The 15,350-nt window shown below is 58.6% G+C and overlaps 2 protein-coding genes across 2 annotated transcripts in view; one reads left to right on the plus strand and one right to left on the minus strand.

Moving 5' to 3' along the window:
• The window catches only part of TSPAN4 (tetraspanin 4), a 9,006-nt gene extending 741 nt beyond the window's left edge, over positions 1–8,265 (plus strand). The window contains exons 2-7 of the mRNA XM_006893206.1: positions 6,379–6,570; positions 6,649–6,723; positions 7,369–7,470; positions 7,584–7,715; positions 7,797–7,880; positions 8,195–8,265. Coding sequence (XP_006893268.1) covers positions 6,379–6,570; positions 6,649–6,723; positions 7,369–7,470; positions 7,584–7,715; positions 7,797–7,880; positions 8,195–8,263 — 654 coding nt within the window. The 3' untranslated portion in view covers positions 8,264–8,265. The remainder of the gene's footprint in view (positions 1–6,378; positions 6,571–6,648; positions 6,724–7,368; positions 7,471–7,583; positions 7,716–7,796; positions 7,881–8,194) is intronic.
• A 1,399-nt stretch (positions 8,266–9,664) lies between these two features.
• Positions 9,665–15,350, minus strand: part of CHID1 (chitinase domain containing 1) — a 13,529-nt gene continuing 7,843 nt past the window's right edge. The window contains exons 10-12 of the mRNA XM_006893351.1: positions 10,058–10,138; positions 9,929–9,971; positions 9,665–9,763 (exon numbers count right to left, since the gene is read on the minus strand). Of these exons, the coding sequence (XP_006893413.1) occupies positions 9,665–9,763; positions 9,929–9,971; positions 10,058–10,138 (223 nt within the window). The remainder of the gene's footprint in view (positions 9,764–9,928; positions 9,972–10,057; positions 10,139–15,350) is intronic.

Consider the following 15,350-nt stretch of genomic DNA (forward strand, 5'->3'; position numbering starts at 1 on the left):
TCCCCTGCTGACACCTTGGCCATGGCTGCAGAACGCTCAGCTGGAGAAAGGTTTGCATGCCTGGACTGGGCAGGCACATTGGGCCTGTCCCCAGGGTCCAGCCGCCCAGTTGGACATCACAGAGCTGCGAGGGGGTGCGGCTGGAAGGGGACACCGGTGCACAGCAGCTTCTGGCAGCCAGCGTGTCCGCAACTTTTGCTGGAGTGTCTGAGTGGAGCCTCTGTCCAGGGTCTGTGGGGCAGGCTGAGATATAGCTGCCACCTCCCACCCCTGTCTGGGTGGTGATCGGGGTGCTGAAGGCAGGAGGACAGTTGTGGCTGGGTCACGCCTAACTAGATTGTTGCAGATCTGTGCACTAGCAGCAGGCCTTCCTAAGACCTAGGCCCTGCCCCAGGCCTGGCTCTTCAGGAAGGGCCCTAAGCAGTGACCTCGAAGCCCAGCCTCTGATGGCCTGGGCTGGCCAGTTTCATTGTCTGGGATGGGATTGGCCTGGAAGGTGTGCTGTCCAAAGTCACACACAGTCCACTTTCCTGAGCCAGCACCACACCAAGGGAGCAGGGCAGGGTTTGGCCTGGCTGTGGCCTGGCCTCCATATCCAGCTGGGCCCGCTGGTTTGCATACTTCTCTGCATGTTGTTGGGAGGGACTGGCTCATAGCTGATCCTCGAGTGGGTTTTCAGAGGCTGTAAATCTCACAGGAGGACACATCTCAGGAGAAGATTGTGCGTCTTTTTTTCCTCCCCGCCAGCAGGACTGGTAGATTAGAGCTGGGCCTTCCTTTCATTGGTCATATGAGGTCCTGACATTTAGACCTATCCTCCCTAATTTGGGGGTCACTGGAGGCCAGCCGGCTGGGCTGCCTCGGGGTTGTGTCCACGAGCTTCCTGTCCCTGTTAGGTCACAGCACCTTCACTTTCTGCCACGGGCGCTAAGACTGAGACCCACAGCTTTCTGATCCTAGTTCTGCCCCTGCCAGGGCAACCCCAGCCTCTGTAGAGGGGCCAGAACTGAGACCCAGGGGTGAGTCAGGCTCCAGAATGCAGCGCTTCCGGGCAGATGAGGAGGAAGACCTTTCTGGGGCCTCGGACAGCTGTGCTGAATGCCCATGTGGGTAATGGCTGGTGGCCGGCAGGGCCAGAGAGCTCATGGGCTGATGACAACAGGACCGTGTCTGTAGGTGACAGTATAACAGCTAGGAGAGGCCCCAGAGCCACAGGTGACAGGTGACAGGACAGCCTGGCCTGGCAGTGGGAGGTGGGACCACACTGGTGCCAGGCTGTGGCACTGATGAACAGGCAGAGTAGGGGTTGGGGTGGCAGGACCCCTTCTCTGCTCATTCCACCCTTCCTTGAGGACCTGGACACCTGCCCATCAGCTATGAGCGTCCACCTGAGGGGGCCTTAGTGTCCTCACACACCCTACTGAGGCCTATGATGCTGTCCTTTTAACCAAGAACAAGTTGAGGATCCCAGCCATACCTCAGCCCCCCAAACCAGATCCCCTGCTGTCCGGCCTGGGGACCGAGGCCAGCTGGAGGAGAGGAGGGCCTACCCGGAGTACTGGCTCTGGTCACATGGCTGGTGAGGAAAGAGCCAGCGGCACGGCCCAAACTTGGTTCTGTGCTGTGGGCTTGGGGCTGCCCAAGTGGCCTTGGGGCTGTGGGATGAATTCTTTCTCTTGGTGGCTGTTCTTTCTTCCAGTGGCTATTCGGGGCAGAGGCAGAGGCTAGGCCACTCATCCCCTCACCCTTGTGACACTGGCTCCTTTTCTGTGGGAGTGCTGGCAGGGCACGCACCTTAGGAAGATTTGCTCCTTCTGTGTCTGGAGCCAGTTGGTCCGGCCGAGATGGAGCTCTGAAGGGGCTTGGCCTCCTGGTGGACAGCGTGCAGCACTTGAGTGGAGCTTCTCTCTGACCACCCCTACTTGGCCACCATACGCCTATCCTTCAGAGATGAGCTTCAGGCCTCCCTTCCCCTAAGCACAGATCCTGCCCAGCCCCCGGCTACACCCTGTGGTTTCCTGTGAACTGTGTTCTGGAAGAACAGGAGTTCTTGGCCCCACCTCCACCTGCCCCACTCCAGGCCGGCCCAGGATGACACGATGTTGCCCAGGAGGGCTGAGGTCTTCCCAGGAGTGGGAGGGAGGGGTGGCTGTGGAGGGGAGGGCTGGCCTGGAAGGTTAATGGATTTTTCCTGGTTGTGCCCTTGACTGTGTCTGGGAGGTCAAGCACTCAGGGTCTGCTCAGAGCTGGGCAATGTGCCGAGGGGGCTGGACGACAGCTGATTGGCGTCACAAAGTGCCACTGTGTGTCCTCCGGCTGGCCCCGGGCTGTGGGCTGGGTAGATGGTGCAGCCAGCTGGACGATGCAGGTGTGTACACATGACAGCCTCAGACATATGATGACAGTGCACACGCAACGCACTCAGCGCGCACACACTCACACAGCAGTGTAACACCTCTCAGCACGCGGTGCCCGCATGTGCACACATGGGATACTCAGACCCAGAGGCACACACGGACTCACACGTGCAGGGACATGCCCATGGTACATGCAGGACAGACACGTGAGCCACCTGCACATACTGTTCACACGTGCTGTGCACGTCCATGCATGGAGCCTGCACACTCACTGCCTGTACACCGGACACACAGAGACACCTTCAGTGCCCGCTCACGGACTGACGTGGATGAAGTGTGTACACGGATGGCACGCATCGACCTGTTGACCTGTTGCCACATGCTGGCACACCTGCTGCATTCAGCACCCTCGGGGCAGGTCATGGCGGGCTCCTCGGCTGGGCGGGGCATATATCCCGGTGTCTCATCCTGGAGGAAGTGGGCCTGAGAGCTGGCATGGGTGGGAGCTGGTGGGTGCTTATCCTGGGTCAGTTCTGAGGGGCAAGATGAGCAGTGCTGATGGAATGGTGGGTACCCCGGGACCCGGACATTTGGCCTCATGTCACATCTCTAGTAGACAAGCTCTTCCTGAAACCACCATGGACACGCTAGGAGCCAAGGCTGGAGGAGACCCCTCTCCCGCCATACCCACGACAGGCTCAGGTGCCTCAGGCCCCCAGCTCTGTGGGGACCCCTGGTGGATAGGGGCCTTGCTGGAAGAACATAGCATGGAGTAGGGTCAAGGTGGTGGTCCAGAGTGCCGGCAGGCGTGGGGCTGCCTGGCCCCAACCCCACTCCCATGGTCTCAAAGGAGGGGTCAGCTGCTGGGAGGAACAACTGTCCACTCCTAGTCTGGATTTTCTCTCTGAAGTGCTGCAGACCATGTGGGACCCCGTTGCTTTTAGGCACAGTGGCAGGACTGTAGGGAGGCCCCATGGATGGCGAGGGGCCCACAGACCCTGGAGGACGCCGTCCAGGCTGGGTCACCCGTTAGGCTCCTCCAAGGACCTCATTCCTTGCCCCCCAGCTCCCATGGCCAAGACTGGGAGCTTGGAGGAGCAGCACCAAGGCGCCCAGAGAGTGTGGGTGGATAGTGCAGCTTTGCGCTGGGTGGAGTGCGGCCTGGTGCTGGCAGTTGCTGTGAGGGGAGTATCGGTGACCCCTGGGGGGATCAGGAGGTCAGGATAAAACAGGTGGCTCCAGGCGGAAGTGCTCAGAATGGCCGCAGGACCCACCGCTCTCCCCCGGCCTGGAGGACGGCAGCCCCAGCTGTTGGCTAGCTTCTAGAGACCCCACCTTCACAGAGCTCTCCCCACATGTCCCAGCACATGTGTGAGGACACTGCTCAGGTGGGGTCAGGGTCACCTCACTTCTTGCCAACTGACAAGAAAAACCTCATTTCCAGATGAGGTCCTGTGCACAGGGGTGGGGGTTGAGCTGTGGGGACACAACCTGTCAGCTCCACCTGCCCATGGTTGACCTTGGGTACTCTTTCAGCAAGCTCCTAGTCACCCCACAAGCCTAGCCCTGGTGCCCTGGAGAAGGGGGGGCTCCAAGTCCCTCAGAACCACTGGCTGCGGGGTCTCTCTCACTGGGTGAGGGTCTCCCTGCTCCCGTGGGTCTGTCACCTCCTCTCCTGGCTTTGTGAGCCCCTGGGGTACTGGGGTCAGGCCAGTGAGCAGAAAGGGGTGAAGGCCAGTGTGTTGTAGTGGACAGTGAGGGGAGGAGAGGTAGTGTAGTATGGTGGACAGTGTGGTGGGTGAGGGGCAGTGTATTGTAATGGACGGTGGAGTAGGTGAGGGCATTGAAGATAGAAGGGGCTGGGGGCAGTGTGGTGTGGACGGTGAGGTAGGTGGAGATAGGCGGTGGAAGCTGCATGGTGGTGGATGTGGTAGTGTGGTGGACAGGGAGGGCGGGGGCAGTGGGGTGGATGGTGAGGAGGGGCAGGAACGGGATGCCGGATGGTGCCTCTGTCACCAGCACATCAGGAAAGTGGGGTGCCTCACAGCTTGAAGTCTCTGGCCCTGCTGCTGTCTGGTGCCCAGTGGATTAAGAGATAGGATTATAAATGAGGGCATTTCTTCGCTCCACAGTGGGTGGGGGGGTCCCCACAACACAGCAGGATTCCCGTCTCCACTAGCTTCAGCTAAGTGCTTTTATCTCCTTACTCTCCCCTAGATGCTGGGCTGTGTGGGCCCAGGTTAGAATATCCAGCTGTTGACAGATTTCTAGGGTTACAGTGATGTAGTCACAGGTATAGTGCAAAACATCTACCTCTTGGGTTTATCAGGAGTACAGTGCAAAACGCGTACATCTTGGGTTTATAAACAATAGCAACTACTATTTGGGGAAATGGGTTAAGACAAAACTTTAGGGCTGGGGCTGAAATTTTCCACATGCAGGGCTTGTTGACTCGATGGAGTGAGTGCTCTGTAGAATGGGGTCTGTGTGGCTCCTCAGTTGGTTATGTGGTCCCCCAGGGGTCCTCTGTCCAGCTGGCCTGCCCTGCTAACTCTTCTCTGCCCCAGACTGGTGAGGATTTTGGGGCACAGCAGGTCTCGTTTCCAGGGCTTGGCCCACTGCCTGCCATCTGCTTGTACCATGTGGTCATGGGACACCAGGGGGCTGCTTACAAAGGCTTGTAGCCTATCAGATGCTGCTTAGTGAGGGGCACGGCCAGAGATGGGCATTAGGGGTGCCTGTCTTTGGGGTGCTCTGGGCAGGGAAGGCTCTTGACCAGGGAGTGGGTGGCCTCGGCCACATGCCGGGCCTCTGGACAGCCCCAATAGTCCTCTGTCCATCCGTGGTGCCCCATCCTGGTGCTGAGCTGGCCTGGGCACGTCTGGCCACAAGGGGCACCCTGGCCAAATCTTTGGTGACCCCTCCTAGCCCTACTGACTTCATGCGGTCATCCTGATGCTGCCTTGGTCAGGTTTCCCATCACGGCAGCTGGTCTGGAGCTGTGGTCACAAGGCCCTGGGGTACCGGGGCCCAAGTGGACACAAAGACTGTCAGCCTGGCCCCCAGTGCTGGATGGGAACCAGACAAAGCTTCCCAGACCACTCTTGCTGTTGTGGGGGGAATTGGAAGCTGCGCCCCCTCCCAGCCTGCCCTGCCCCCCTCACCTGGGCCACTGCTTCCTCAGTGGCTAATGGGCTGGAGGAGGAGGTGACCAGCCGGGCTGTACAGAGGCGACTCTGTGCCTCACACTTAAGGCTTCCAAGGGTGGATGGGTGGGGTGCAAGGGGCCTGGAGCATAGGGGATGGTGTGTCTGACTCCATGCAGTGAACACACCTCTCATCTCCCCCCTTGGTTTCCTTGTCTGGGAGGGAGATGATCCTGATCCCCTGGTGGCTGCTGCCCCCCCCCCCGTGCTGTGCATCAGAGTGGGAATGCACCCCTGAGCCCTGTGACCCCATCCCCCTATCAAGCCCAAAGCCTCTGTGGTTCCTTCCTTTTAATCAGTTAGCTTCTGTAATGACCCATCCTTAAGGGCATTGGGATGAGCTGGCCCAGGTGGCAGAGCCGCTTCCTGGGGGACATGGCAGAGTCCAGCGGCCTGGCAGACCGATTCTGGCACAGGATGAGGTGTTTTCCCCAACAGCTCTGGCCAGAGAGCCGGGGGCAGCTGTCCATCAGCGTGGCAACGAGTGAGGGCGCCATGCTCACGTGTAGGAGCACCAGCCTGGGGCAAGGAGGGTGGGGCCCAGGTGGCCATCGCCTCGTATCGCAGGGGCCCAGCAGCCTTGTCTATTGGGCCTGGATGGCAGATGCTGTGAGGACCTGAGTGGGGAGGCCAGCTGGAGGCTCCTGCTCCATCATGCGTGTCACTGTGGCCCTGCCCGGGAGGGTGGGGTAGGATGGGGTGCTGCTCGGGACACAGCACCAGCCATGGGAGAGTTTGGGGCTCCCACTCTGTCTTCAGGGTCTGAGCCCCGAGAGTGGGGATGGCACGCCCCCTCAGCCCTTTCTCCCCACCAGCTGGGGGGCTGTGGCGTCCTAGGTGTTGGCATCTGGCTGGCCGCCACGCAGGGGAACTTCGCGACCCTCTCCTCCTCTTTCCCGTCACTGTCGGCTGCCAACCTGCTCATTGTGACGGGCTCACTGGTCATGGCCATTGGCTTCGTGGGCTGCATCGGGGCCATCAAGGAGCACAAGTGCCTGCTGCTCACAGTGAGTGGGGACACGCGAGGGGGCACAGGCAAGGGAGCCCCTCAGCAGGCTGTGTCATCAGTGCCGCCCCTCCCACAGTTCTTTGTGATGCTTCTGTTCGTGTTCCTGCTGGAGGCCACCATCTCTATCCTCTTCTTCGTCTACACAGACAAGGTGTGTGTGGGGTGCTGTCTTACGGTTCCTGCGTCGTCCAGTGGGTACAAGTTCACGCACACTCACCTGCCCACTCACTGAACACAGATGCACACTTGTGGATGTGAAGGCTGAGGCCTTGCTGCAGCCAGCGAGGGGTACCTCTACTCAGCCCTCGGGCGGTCCGTGCCCTCGGGTGGTCTGTGCCCTCCGGTGGTCCATGTGTGCCCTTGGGTGGTCCGTGCCCTCTGGTGGTCCATGTATGCCCTCGGGCGGTTCGTGCCCATGAATTGTGTGGAGCTCAAGTGCTATCCAGTAGCCACGCCAGGGGCGGAGATGCACCTCCCAGTGTGAGCAGACCTGCAGCTTCCTGAAAGTCGGTGATGGTGAGGTGGGGATGTGTTATCAGATGTCTTTAAATAGCATCTGTTGACCTGGAGAGAAACTTGCTGCCCACTACCCCTGGGCACAGGCTTCCGTGTCTGTGGCCACTCCAGAGTGTGGTTCTCTGCTAGGCAGACCAGCTCTGCACTGCCTGTGGTGGCCAGAAACCAAGGCCTCACCTGCACACCCCACCCACAGAGCTTTCTGATGCAGGCGCTGCTCAGGGGTAATGGTGCTCAGGCACCTTGGAAGGTCTCACACAGACCCCCGGTGCCCCTGTAGATCGACAGGTATGCCCAGCGCGACCTCAAGAAGGGCCTGCACCTGTATGGCACACAGGGCAATGTGGGACTTACCAATGCCTGGAGCATCATCCAGACAGACGTGAGTGCTCATGCCTGCATCGGTGGGGCTAACCTGAGGGGTTCCCATGTGGGTACCCCCCCAGGGTGCTGAGGGAGGAGCAGTGGGCGGCTCATTCTCACTGTTCTGCCCAGTTCCGCTGCTGCGGTGTCTCAAACTACACCGACTGGTTCGAAGTCTACAACGCCACGCGGGTGCCTGACTCATGCTGCTTGGAGTTCACCGAGAGCTGCGGCCTGCATGCACCCGGGACCTGGTGGAAGGCGGTGGGTAGTGGGGCTGGGGTGCTGGGTGGGCTGGAGGGGGACACGCCAGGCACGGCCCCTGACTTGTCTGCCATCCTGCAGCCCTGCTACGAGACAGTGAAGGTTTGGCTGCAGGAGAACCTGCTGGCTGTGGGAGTCTTTGGGCTGTGCACGGCCCTGGTGCAGGTATGCAGGCTGGCACCTGGTGCCGCTCTGCCCCACAGGAGGGATGGCGTGGAAGCTGGAGCAGCAGATCACATGCTATCATGGGGGGCCAGCTAGTGGGCCTGGGTCCCTGGGGATGGGCTGTGCCTGCACAGACCGCCACCTTGGACTGAGCACGTTGGCTGTCTCTATGGAGAAGGCCCTTAGGTGCCAAGAGCTGTGCGTGTACCAGGAAAGGTGGTGGGTGGTGTTTACAGACTGCCTGATGCCCCTTGGGAGTATGGTGTCAGGGTGCCATCTCAGGCTGGTGCACATCCCCTTCTGTCCCTCTACAGATCCTGGGTCTGACCTTCGCCATGACCATGTACTGTCAGGTGGCCAAGGCTGACACCTACTGTGCATAGCCTCTGTGGATTGACAAGCCACTCTGACAAACCTCCCGGGCCTACTCTGACCAGAGTGGTGGGTCAGGCGGGGCCTGGCCCCAGGACCCCACTGAGGAAGACCAGACTCTCCTCCAGGACTGAGGACTGGTGGATTCCGGCACCTTTTATACCCATGTACTTGCCACAGCAGTTCTTACCATCCCCTCCCCCAGGCTGGGAACAAGGGGTGGGACCAGCAGATGCTTGGGCAGAGCGGCCCAGCAAATTCAATAAAGTGCGTGCAGCGGCCTCATGTGCATCTGTTCTCACGCTTCCCTCTGCAGGGACCCTTGGCCCCAAGCCTCCCCACCTCTGCCCACACTGACCAGATCCCCAACCTTTGGTCCTGAAATTCACAGCAGGGTCCCAGATCAGGGGCATGGAGGAGTGTCCCAACAGACTGTCCACCTGCCACCCAAGGCTATCTTCAGTGCAGAGTGGCCTCAGCCTGCCCTGTGTCCACTTCTATTAGGGCTCCAGAGGACCCCGCCCCTTCTCATGGTGGGCTCAGGCTGTAATCTGAGACCTGCAGCCTCCACATCCCCACAGGGACCTTGGGGCTACGCACACTTCCACTTTGGGGGAACAGGTGGGCACCTAAGCGATGTGTGATGGCTCGTGCAGCAACCCTTTCTATGCCTGCTGTGGCATGGAGGGCCTTGCACTAGGGGCAGGGGTCCCCTGACCAGGGTCTGCAATGACTCTAGACAAGAACTCTGGAGATTGACCCAGACCGGTGATGTGACAGGTGGCGCAGCACGTCCCGCTGGTGTGACGGCCTCAGATCAGTGTGGATTAATATGACTAGAGAGGAGCTCCGGGGGCGGGGTGTGTGTCAGCACGGGATGGACTGCTGGCCCTGCCCCTGGCATCCCCACTCTCGAAGATCTCTGCCTGCTGGGTCATGAGCACAACCTGCTGGTCAGCTTGGCCACCCTCCTCGGGCTCTGGGCACGAAGGGTGGCTACACACACACGGACTGTGTTGTCAGAAGTGGCCGCTAGGCCTCTGCACAGAAGGCACAGCTGGTGGGTCCAGGGTCACTCTGTATCCCCGCGCTGCCTTCTCTGTGAGGTGGGGTCCCAGAGCCCTGTTCCTGATGGAATCCACACTGTGGACGGAGCCTTGTGGCTGGCTGAGCACAGTGCCACGGCTCCAGCAAGGGCAGGGTGACTGCGGGGAAGGGGTGAGGCCAGGGCTGCTCAGGACGTTTCACGACCCTCATTCCACCACTGCCTGGTGGGAAAGGCTGTGTGGGCACCTCCCAGGAAGCGAGCCACAGCAGATGGACAGAGGTGCGAGTAAGAAGGCGCTTAAGTTGTTCTTTAACTCAGAAAAGGAGTCCAGCCCACACCACTCACACCGAGCATACCACTGCCCTCACAGCAGGTCGTAGAAGTAGTCCAGGCCCTGGCCCAGCTCCCAGATGGAGATGCCGACGCCCAGCTCCCGGGCCAGGTCCAGCCGCACCTGGATGGACTGGACAGAGGAGGGATCACCTGCTTGCTGCAACCCTTGCTGACAGGCATCCCCAGTGGCCTCAGTGGAGGGCAAGGGTCACGATGAGGAGGGATTCCCAAACCTGGAGGCTGCCTGCCTCTGCCACCATGGGCCCTGTGCCCTCGCCTTCCCAGCCCAGCGTACCTTCAGTGTTGGGTAGAAGACAACATGCCTCCCGCCACGGCTCCTAGAACAGACAGACCGCCATGCCCTCCTCGCCTGGCTCAGGACGGGTGCCCACCCCTCTCGGTCCATCCCAGGCAGGACGCTCACTTCTTGTACTCAAACACGTGCTCAGCGGCTTGGCTGTCCCACACGAGTTGTGGCCGGTGCTCCTTCAGCATCTGGATATACCTGGGGGACCGTATGGTACTGAGCTCCGCAGTGCCCCAGCTGGGGGCTGCTCCTTAGGGGCCGCTGAGAACACTCCCCCAGCCCCTTCCACAGGTGTGTCACATGCACCTCATCAGAGACAGGCAAAGGTCTGCAAACAACGGTGGGTCTGTATCCAGAGTGGACAGCACTGTCCATGTGCTGGTGGCTGACCCAGCCTCTCCTCACTCCTCAAGTCCAGAAGGTGCACACCCAGGGCCTGGAAGCTCTATGTGCTAAGTGTCCCCTGCACATAGCTACCTGGGGGCTCAGGGGCCCCTGGACCTTCCCAAAGGGCTGCTTTCCTCACACAGTAGGCTGTCCTTGAGGAAGGTGACAGATACCCAGAGCCTTGAGGGGGCAGAAGCACGTGCATCGCGAGCCAGAAGTGGGATGTAAGCATGTATGTCACAGGAGACACAAGGACAGTCATGGGACAGAAGTGGCTCCAAACTCATGTAGATGTAGGGGTTAAGAAGTTAGGGGTTTGAGAAGTGCAGTTAAAAGGCCTGTTTCTGATGGAAAGCAAAGCAGCTTTGGGCCCAAGACAAGAGCCCAGGTCACACAGTGTGGGGGAAACGGCCTGCGGAGGAGACTGCAGCTGGAACCGTGAATGCTTTGAAAAATGTTAAAATTCATTAACTATGAATATTTGTTCTGGATATTGTTATTCATATAACAAAGTTGATATACTTTGTAGCTACAGTTTAGTATTAAGATGTATATGATCACCAGATGCTGTGAATTGTGAGTTTGCTACTCTGCCCTAGCAAAATTTGAAACTAACTGGATATACTAAAAGGGGAAGATTTACCGTGGAGCAATGCTTGCTGAAAACAGTACAATTAGAGGGCACGGTACTTGTCCTGCGGAGCCCTGAGCTCTGCCCAGTTCTCTGAGGAGATCCACATTTGAAAAGAGCTGTACATTTGGAAGTCAGACAGACTTTGACCTTTTAGAACCTGAACAAGCAGTTTGACTTGAGGCCCCTTTCCAGGATTTAAAGTCAAAGAGCTGGCAAATCTGCCCACTTTTGTGGTGACCACCTGGATTCCCAGGAATGGAATGAAGACACAGCATTAAGAGATAGGCTCAGTGAGCACATTCTAGCAGCACTGATGACCTACCAGGCACTGGTAACACGGATAAGCACGAAAGGGTTCTGGCTTTGAGAAGCAGTCATGGGCATCCCTGTCTTGTTTGCTTGGCCCTATGTGGGGGCTCAGGCTGGAGGGACCAGCCAGTCTGGAACAGGCAATGTGGACTCCCAAGTTTGACAATGATGCTCCTTGATGGCTTGAGGTGAGCTGGCGAGAACCCAGTATGTTCTATGTGTGAGCTGGTGTTTACTGCTCCACGTGATGGTTTGCTCTTGACTGGACTTTCCTTATGGATGCAGATGCTGAAAGTTCTAACTAGAACAGAAGATTCTTCGAAAGAAATATGCTTGTTTCCTCAGAGTACTGGTATGACAGAGAAGGACAAAGAAAAAATTGGCTATCTAAAACGGGGGAAATGAAAGCATGAGGTGTGAAGTGCGGACTTACACACATTTCAAAAATAGAGCTGTACGTTGTAAGAAGCAAGCTAATTTTTCATGTGTGAACGCCAATAGTTGAAAAAGCCAGAGGGTGGCCTTTCCTAGCCAGTTGACTTTGACATGTAGAAGGGTGGGACTATGCAAATAAGCATGGCAGCCTAACCACAAGGGGACCAGCTACTCCTGCCATTGAAGTGAGCAAGCCAGCAACAAGAGACAAGACAGATCTTCCCTGCCACTGAAGCAGCAACGAGAGTGTAGGACACCCTTCTCATTCCAGCTACACCTGCTACAGAAACAGCCACAGCTGGAGACCTGATGTAAGGTGGCACCTTGGGGGGGAAGAGCCAACATTGGGAGGACTGAAGTGCCTGTGAGCACATTCTGGAGCTGTCCTGAAGGTTATCTGCTAATCACCTGACTTGGAACCTTCTGAATTCCCCAACATGGTTGTGTGTGGTCTGTGAGCTATTGCATCAGATTTTGGACCCTGCAAAGCAGGAAGACCGGTGCTGACGTCAGGAGCATCGTGGATGTATACGGCCTCTTGGGGATGGGTTTTGTGTCACTGATGCTGTTGACAGGGACAGTTCCCCTTGTGAAGTTGGTAAAGGCCAGATATGACCTCATGTGGCCCTTGCCCTTTTCATGACGTGCACCACAGGAGGCACCTGGGAGGATGAGGACACAGACGGAGCACCATGGACTGAGTTCTGGCCGCGTGGACACATGGTTTGGGGAGCCTTGTCTCTTGTGACCAGCTGCTGGTGACTGGACATGTCTGTGCTTGCCTTGTGCACACAAAGCCCACAGATGCCCAAGTTGCCAGATGTGGAGCAGGGTCCTGCCTGGGACTGAGTTAGACCGGAAGCAAGCTTGGGACTTGAGTGTGGGAGATGCTAGCAGATGTGGTGTCCACAGCTGGACAAGACATCCTTGGGAAGGCCTGTGGAGGAGGGGACAGTGTAGTTGGATGGCTATGGGGGAGGGGGCCAGGTGACACAAGTCCACTGTGGATATGCAGGTGGGTCCTAGCCAGCATGTACTGAGCCTGGGGCCACTCCAGACCTCTCTGGCTTTGGGTCCCCAGATAGCAGGTGATGCACAGGTAGCAGACCCCCATGGCAGCCCAGGTGCTCAATGTGGGCACAGAGGTGCCAGGATGAAGCAGCTGAGGGGGCAGTGGGCAGGGGCCCAGGTGCCAGTTTGAGAGCTGGGCCCAGCAGGCAGTTAGGGATGCTGAGAGGAGGTCCACACGGCCACACGTCCCCATGAACATGACCATGCTTCCTGAGCAGCAGGGACAGACATGCTGAGGCCCCACAGGGTCCCTACACCCTCAAGACTTGAGCTGTGCAGCATGAGTGACCCAGGCATGCCCATCTGTCCCTGGTGGGGCCAGCACCACCCCAGAAGTGGGCCTCCAGTCCCCGTGAGTCCCTCTGAAATCCTCCAGGTGATAGCCGGTCCGAGGCCCATGGCCAGTGCCCTGGTCAGGTGTCAGGGTCCTTCCCTCCATGACATCACTTCAGATTGGCTGTGATCTCACGCCAGCAAACCACAGAGGAGCTGGGGCTGGTGTCCTTAGTGTCCTGTGCAGCTACAGCCCTGCCATGCAGCTTTCTAAACATGCCAGGATACACGTAGCTACAGGTGGGAGGGAAACCCCGCACATGCTGAGAGTGGAGTTCATGACATGGGGCTCAGCACTGAGAAGAGAGGCTGCAGAGATGGCCCCTGGCTGCTGGTTCTGTATAGACAGTGAAGCTATATCTGGGGGCACAGGGGCCACCTAGGAGTAGGCTGTGTGAGACCCAAGGTCAGGGGCCAGTGTGGAGTAGGGGCACAGAGAAGAGGTGCTGTCAGTAGAGGGGGGGCACACGGGTGGGAGGAAAGGGTGCTGTCATTGGGGCCACCAGGGAGGGGAGAGGGGTGTGGTCAGCAGGGGGTGCAGGGTCAGCCCTGCACGCCTGGAGTCCTGGGGGGACAGTGCAGAAAGAGACCCGGCAAGTCCCTGAGCTTGGCCTTGGCCTCGATCACAGACATAGCCCCTTGTGCAAAGTGCCCATCACTGACCCAGGGACACGCCCAAGGAGGCTGCTGGGGCGTCAGGTGATGGTGGGCCGATGGAGGGTTCTGGAATCTGAGAGTGATGACACACACTTTGTGAACATAAAAAAACCCCATAACCTATGTCTCACAGAAAGTCCGAGGCCTCAGAGTGTGAGACACTGACCAGGGCTCAGGGGGCCATGAGATGTGTGTCCTGCCATGTCCTGCACAGCTCTGGGACCCCTTCACCGCCTGGGCCTGAAGACAGCACAGTGCACCTGGGCGGGGCGTGGCACCTGGGCGTGGCGTGGCACCTGGGCGGGGTGCCACGATCTACTGCTCATCTCCCTTCTAATCTGACCCCCTTTTGAGGAAGCTCAATGTGGGGTCTAGAGGGGTTCCTGGAATGTTCTGGGGTATCGTGACCTCAGGATCTCAGGGGAAGAGACAGAAAAACTCCTATGGGATGGATTTAACAGGGGAGAACCCAATGGTGTTACATCTGCATCAGGTATCACACACCTATGTCCAAAGGTCACACCTCCATCAAACAACACACCTTTGTCCAAACGTCACATCTATGTCAAGCTGTCCCAGCTGCACTCAGCCATCACACCCAGAGTCCCACCCTAAGGTAAGGATACTGGTAGTGGCCTCTGGCCTGAATACAGAGCGTGCCATGTGCCAGGGGCATGAGAAACCTTGGGCAGGGACCCCACAACATCCCTGTTCGTGCCCAGCTGCCCATCCGTCATGCCTGGATGGAGGTAGATCTGAGCAAGTTACTTTCCAAGACCAGAGGCCAAGTGGAGGATGGGAAGGGGTGGGGAGATTCTGTCCACCAGGCCCCAAACCCCTGAAGCAGCCTGCCTAAAGCCCCATGGGGCCTGTGCCCTCACAGGTGATGGTCTGCAGCCCCCAGTGTAGAGAGCAGTACACAGCAACGCCCCGTCCGAAGCAGACAGATTACTGACTAGACCAAGTGTGAACTGAGCCCCCAGGAGCCCCTGAGGGTGGCCAGCTGAGGCAGGTCAACCTCAGACTGGAGTGTGACACCTTCCACAGAAAGACCAACTGGTCCAGAGGAAAGGACAGAAGAAGGGAGGGGCTGCAGGAGCAGTGGCAAGGGACCGAGCAGCTGGGGGGTCTTGGTCAGGCACTGGCCAACTGAGGGGCCAACAAGGACACCTCACCACAGGGCAGGAAGGCTGCACAGCTTCCCAAAGGGTCCCGGAGCCCCTGGGGGGAAGGGGCCTGGCCCAGGCAGCCCAGGGAGAAGGTACAAGGTAGGTGCTGAAGGCCGGACTGGGCCTAGCCAGATTACAGAACTACAAGTTATCTGGGGGTGCAGGGTGGAAGAGGGTGCAGCTAGGCTTTGTCTGTGTAGCCCCAGGCCCACCCTATCCAGCCACTGCCCATGCGGGGGTCATACACACAGGAGATGGGTCAGCCATGCTCTCCACGACGACAGGAATCACTCAAAGTCCAGGTGCATTAGCTGAAAGCAGTGCACCACCGACGGGGGACACCCAGGGCCCGCAGTGCACCGTCGAGGAACACGCCCAGGGTCAGCAGTGCACCCTCGAGGGGAACGCGCCCAGG

Source organism: Elephantulus edwardii, unplaced genomic scaffold, assembly GCF_000299155.1.
Source record: "Elephantulus edwardii isolate Elephantulus edwardi_28Jun2011 unplaced genomic scaffold, EleEdw1.0 scaffold00126, whole genome shotgun sequence".
Classification (NCBI taxonomy): Eukaryota; Metazoa; Chordata; class Mammalia; order Macroscelidea; family Macroscelididae; genus Elephantulus; species Elephantulus edwardii.